The sequence below is a fragment of the Vicia villosa genome, linkage group LG2 (assembly GCF_029867415.1).
Source record: "Vicia villosa cultivar HV-30 ecotype Madison, WI linkage group LG2, Vvil1.0, whole genome shotgun sequence".
In the NCBI taxonomy this organism is placed as follows: domain Eukaryota; kingdom Viridiplantae; phylum Streptophyta; class Magnoliopsida; order Fabales; family Fabaceae; genus Vicia; species Vicia villosa.
This window is the reverse complement of record NC_081181.1, coordinates 88,991,431-88,997,369: the sequence shown is the minus strand read 5'-3', so window position 1 is coordinate 88,997,369 and position 5,939 is coordinate 88,991,431. Positions and strand designations below refer to the sequence as shown.

The 5,939-nt window shown below is 32.8% G+C and overlaps 1 protein-coding gene across 2 annotated transcripts; it reads left to right on the top strand.

Moving 5' to 3' along the window:
• The first annotated feature begins 3,539 nt into the window (after positions 1-3,539).
• Positions 3,540-5,939, top strand: LOC131651624 (probable serine/threonine-protein kinase PBL3). 2 transcript variants are annotated; one of them, XM_058921287.1, is made up of 6 exons: positions 3,540-3,820; positions 3,921-4,240; positions 4,464-4,599; positions 4,704-4,840; positions 4,929-5,052; positions 5,271-5,939. In XM_058921287.1, the coding sequence occupies exons 1-6, from the start codon at positions 3,757-3,759 to the stop codon at positions 5,720-5,722; spliced, it is 1,233 nt and encodes a 410-aa protein (XP_058777270.1). In that variant the 5' UTR covers positions 3,540-3,756; the 3' UTR covers positions 5,723-5,939. The 2 variants fall into 2 exon arrangements, with proteins under 2 accessions (XP_058777270.1, XP_058777269.1); XM_058921286.1 differs by having other exon boundaries at positions 3,541-3,820; positions 3,915-4,240.

Below are 5,939 nucleotides of genomic sequence, written 5' to 3'. Positions count from 1 at the left end.
ACGCTGGTGTTAGACATTTTTCTATGACTGTTGAGGGCGAACTGGTGTACGAGTTTCTCCCCCAACTTCTGATAGTTGGTGATGGAAGCTCGACGGAGACCCATATACCACCGCAATACTGCGTACATAAAGGTTTCCGATAACAATTTACACTTCAGGAAGTCAGGCGTTCCGATGATGGCCATTTGGGTATTGATGGAGGCGACATGTTAATAAGGGTCACTATGCCCATCAAACTTTGGGAGAGAGGGAGGCATGAACCCTTCAGGGACAAATGCTTCTTATATTTCATCTAAGAATGACTAGGGGTCCATATTTCAATCTCTTTTATGGGATTGGTCTCTTGTTGGTGTTGTTGGATATTGAGGATGTTATTCTCCAAACTGTGATTCTGATGGTGTAATTCATCCATGGCGGCACACATATCCACTAGAGCATTGGAAACACTACTTCCCCCAGTGTCCTCCAGCGTAAAGGATGGTGCTCTCTTGTTAACCATGGCGGGGAATGTATAGGTACATGAGTGGGGGACGATAAATATGTCGATTGTTGAATAAAGTGTGGCTCATGTTAGCTTTATTAGGGTCCCATGGTGGGCGCTTCTATACTTGTCAAAAAGTACAGGTGTGTGGTATCCTTACGCAAATATGTGATACTTAGAGGCCTTAGTAAATTATGCTGGTGGGGCTTGCCTGCAGTGATGAGATCCATGTTTGGTGATATTTGTGGTGTTTACGGTGGTGTGAGAAGACCAACTGACATAAGGTGAAAGGCTCTATGTTTATGTGTTATGTTTAAGGTGTAATGATCTGTCTTTTTTCTAGTTAGAAGAGAGGTATTTATAGAGGCCTCTTGGACATTGAATTCAGAAAACCCTAAAAGATGATAACCGCTCCCCCCAAGATAGAAGGAAACTATTGTCTCCCTTCTTTTTCTAGAGTCGTGAACACGACTTTGTATATATGTTATGGACCAAGTAAACATTATTGTCCACATTTCATCATAGCACTCCTTCCGTTTTTTATCATGTGTCTCTTTAAAATTCTTTTTAACCAAATTATAAATTATTTTCTAATATTAAATAAATTAATATTGTTATTCCTATCATACTCTTAAAATTTTATAATTATATTTACCAATTTAAATTTACGTTTTTATACCATTAATAAAACTAATTTTATAAAATACTTTATGATTTATTCTTTTATATATAACAATAACTTCATTTCTTAATATTTCTTAATAGTGTGATATTAAAAAAACAATTTTAGATAAAAAACATTGATAACAATAAACATTAAACACTATTTTTTAAAGAGAAATACTAACGAGTGTCTCCGGGACACTTGACTAAAAGATTAAAAAGATAAGTTGGACATTCTTTAATAGATTAAAAAGATAAACTTTTTTTAAAAAAATATGTATATTCAATACATCGAAAATAGAAATAATTAATTTTTAAAAAATATTTTTTGTATTCAATGCCTTGATCATAAAATATTTTTTATGTGGAATTCTTAACCAATATCTCGTAACACTGATTAGCACGACCCTTTCTTAAATTATACTCCCTCTGTTTCAAAACAGTGTCGCTTAAGGTTTTTGCATATAGATTAAGAAATACAATAATGTTGTCATAATATATTATTCCCTCGATCCCAAAATAAATGTCACATTTTTAAAAATTATGTATCTCAAAATAAGTGTCACTTTTATTTCCCAATACAATTTTAGTTTTTATCTTCCAATTGTAGCCTCTAATTAATACTCTTCATTTACTATTTCTCTCACATTAGACTATGTATAATAGTTTATGGATTCAACACCCTTCTTTTTTTATTTTTTATACTCCACATCATCTTCTCTCTCTTCTACCTAATAATTCAACACTCATTCAACTTTAACTCACTACAATAATTTTGTTTAATAAAATTCAACACCCTACCCCACCACTTTTATTTCATATTCTTATTTTCTTTTATATTTTTGTTTTTGTGATTATATATTAATAACAATTATTGATTGAAATTAAATTAAAATAATTTAGAATTAATTAAATTTATTTTAAATTTTTTCTAATTTAATAACTTATTTGAATTTTATTTTTCTAATTTTATGTTTTTAATTAATTTTTTTTCTTGCAAGTAATAAAGACGAGATATAGTTATAGTCATTATTAAAAAAATAAAGTTACAAAACTTAAAATACAATATAGTAAAATAGAATTTTTTATGTTAACAGGGTTGTTGTTTAGAACAACGAACAAGAATTTATTCAACATCCCCATTGCAAGTGATCTTACATTAATAATGATAAGAATACACCAATAACAAATAAGTATAATTTGGTAAGATTTCCATTCTCTCTTTTATTTAGTATTACATTTTCTTAATTTGTGTGAAAGTGTCAACTATGACACTTATTTAGGGATGAAGGAAGTATACTTTTACTAAACTAACCTTATTAATATGTTGGAAGTAATGTACATAATAAACTAACCTTATTAAATTATCATTTTCCAATATGCGCGAGAATAAACATTCCGATACTCTTAAATTAAATTTAATACTACTCCCTCCATCTTTAAATAGGTGTCCCATTTGAGATTTTCACACTTTTTAAGAAAATGATTAATTATGTTGATTTCAAGGATAAAATGAGTCTTATTTACTAAAATAACCTTATTAATAATAGGTAGTGGAATATTTAAATGAATTAAATACAATAGTAAATTAGTGGAAAGAAATAATAAATATCACATTGGTATTCTAAATGGACAAATAATTTAAGACAAATAAAAATAGAAAATAGGACGCCTATTATAAAACGGAGGAAATAATATTTAAATTATCATTTTTCAATATGCGCGAGAATAAATATCCCGATACTCTTAAATTTAATTAAATACTAATATATAACATTCAATGCCTTATCATTTATCATTTTTAAATGTAATTATTTTAAAAAAATTAAATCAATTAGCGATTCCCAACTAAAACAAAATAATTTACCATAAAAAAACCTTTCATAGCAAGTGCAATTTTACCTAAAAGAAAAGTAAAGCCCCTCATGCACCAATATCTTTACAAAGAATAACTAAGACAAAATATATTCATAAATCTTAAATAAATTTGACCAATGATTAATCTCTCCTGTATCACTAATCTTTCTATTATAGTTCCCTTTGCTAATAACCAACACTTTAAGTTTTAGCAAGAAAAAGAAAAAAATGACTCAACTTTCCTAGACAACCCCATCTACAACATCCATTTAAAGAAGCATAACTTTTGTGACTCCAAAGAGTTCAACGCGTTCACTCCAAGTAAATTGCGTAAGATATTATGTATACATTACATACATCACTTTAAATTTCTCAAAAAATAACCTAAAAAACACAAAAAGACATCAAGGGTATTTTAGACATTTCCTCTGGGTATCGACCATCGTTGACGAATCAGTCATAACGACAAAACAGCATTTCCACGTGTCCACGCGCGACGCGCTTGTTACATCGTTTGTTTCAATCTTTTTATCATACGCGAATCTGAAAACATGTGTGTTCCTTTCACATGACCTGTTACTAAATTTCTTGTTCTTCAACCCAAAGTTTTGTTCCTTTTTCTTCAACCACACAAAATTATCTTCGGAAATTTCAATCCAAAAGTCACTGTTTTTTCTTCCTTTCTCTCTCTGCTCTGTACTTATAAACCGTTGAAGAAGAAGAACAACAACCTCAGAAAACTGACACAGAAACCTATGGGTAACTGTCTTGATTCTTCTGCTAAAGTTGATGCAGCTCAAAGTTCTAGATCCACTTCTGGTAATTCATAACTAACTACCATCATCTTCTTTTCTTAATTAAGTTGATTTTTTATTTTGTTTCTAAGTTTGGTTTTATTCTTGTTTGCTATCAGGATCAGGAATTTCGAAAACTACTCCTTCTAGTTTGACGATTCCGTCCTATAGTGATAAGAGCAATTCCTCTAGTCTTCTTCCGACACCGAGGTCTGAGGGTGAAATCTTGTCTTCTCCTAATCTTAAAGCGTTTACGTTCAATGAGCTGAAGAATGCTACGAGGAATTTTCGGCCTGATAGTCTTCTTGGAGAAGGCGGGTTTGGTCATGTTTATAAGGGATGGATTGATGAACAGACTTATACGGCTGCGAAACCTGGATCGGGAATGGTTGTTGCTGTGAAAAGACTTAAGCCGGAAGGGTTTCAAGGTCATAAAGAGTGGTTGGTAAGTGTTTCATCGAAAATTCGAAAACGCGGATCAAGAACTCTGATTTCGATCTTGATTTAATTGCTACTCCAAACTACTGACTGTTTGGGCGGGAAGATATTTCACACACTCAGACAGTTAGTAGTTCGGAGCAGACAAATCAAGATCGGAAGACTATTTCCCCTCCTTTCGTCTACTTGATAATGAATTTTTAGTTAATGAAATATTAATCTATTTGCAGACTGAGGTTAATTATTTAGGACAACTGCATCATCCTAATCTGGTTAAATTGATTGGATACTGCTTGGAGGGAGACAACAGGCTTTTGGTATATGAATTTATGCCTAAAGGGAGCTTAGAAAACCATTTGTTTAGAAGTAAGTTTCCATAACCATAACCACCTTTCTTAACTAAGATGTTTAAAATTTGAAATTCCGATTTGTTGATTCTAAATTTGATTTGTGTTCTTGTAATTTGACAGGAGGACCTCAACCACTGTCTTGGCCAGTGAGAATGAAAGTGGCTATTGGTGCTGCAAGAGGACTCTCTTTTCTTCACAATGCCAAATCACAAGTCATTTACCGCGATTTCAAAGCTTCTAATATCCTTTTGGACGCGGTAAGATCACTGAGAATATGTAATCTTATTTGTAACTTCTGTTTTTTTTTTTTGTAAATTTTTTAATTTTCATGCATTTGGATTGCAGGAGTTTAATTCGAAATTATCCGATTTTGGCTTGGCTAAAGCGGGTCCTACCGGTGATAGAACTCATGTGTCTACTCAAGTTGTAGGCACTCAAGGATATGCAGCACCTGAGTATGTTGCAACTGGTATACATTTGCTTCACCTATACCATTATTAATACTTAGTTCTTAGTTGGTGTCAATAGACATTCAGGGTCGTCTTTGAGGATATGTAAGACGGGCTACTGCAAAAGACTCAAAATTTATCAGTTAAATCGTACATAAAATCTTTGTCAATGTTAAAACGTAGTTAAATATGACTTCTAATTGTTGATACACTAAAGCACTGATGATGGTATTTATAGGTCGGCTGACGGCTAAAAGTGACGTATACAGCTTTGGAGTTGTTTTGCTCGAACTTTTATCAGGAAGACGCGCGGTCGACAAAACAATAGCTGGTGTGGACCAGAACCTAGTAGACTGGGCGAAACCATATTTAGGCGATAAGCGAAGACTATTCCGAATAATGGATTCAAAATTAGAAGGCCAATATCCACAAAAAGGAGCATTCATGGCCGCTACACTTGCTCTACAATGCCTTAACAGAGAAGCTAAAGCAAGGCCTCCAATGATAGATGTTTTAGCAACTCTTGAACAGATAGAAGCTCCTAAACAAGCAGCCCGGATTTCGTTATCCGAACAGCAGAGAGTACATGCTCCTGTGAGAAAGTCTCCTGCACGAAACCGAACGCCTTCAAATTTTACGCCTACAGCATCCCCACTGCCATCTGTTCGGCAATCTCCTCGCGCGCATTAGGCGATGGACGAGGAATGTTGTGTATGTAAATTTGTTATTTTTAGAGGTTGTGTTTTTGACAAGCATGTTTTGTGGGCTGTGGCATATCTTTTTAACTGCAATTTTGGGTTATCTTCAGTATATTGTTCATACCATTTTTTTTATGCTGGTATATACTCTACTCTGGTGATCTGATAATAATACTAATAATAATTACTTTATTTGTTCATTTTTTGAA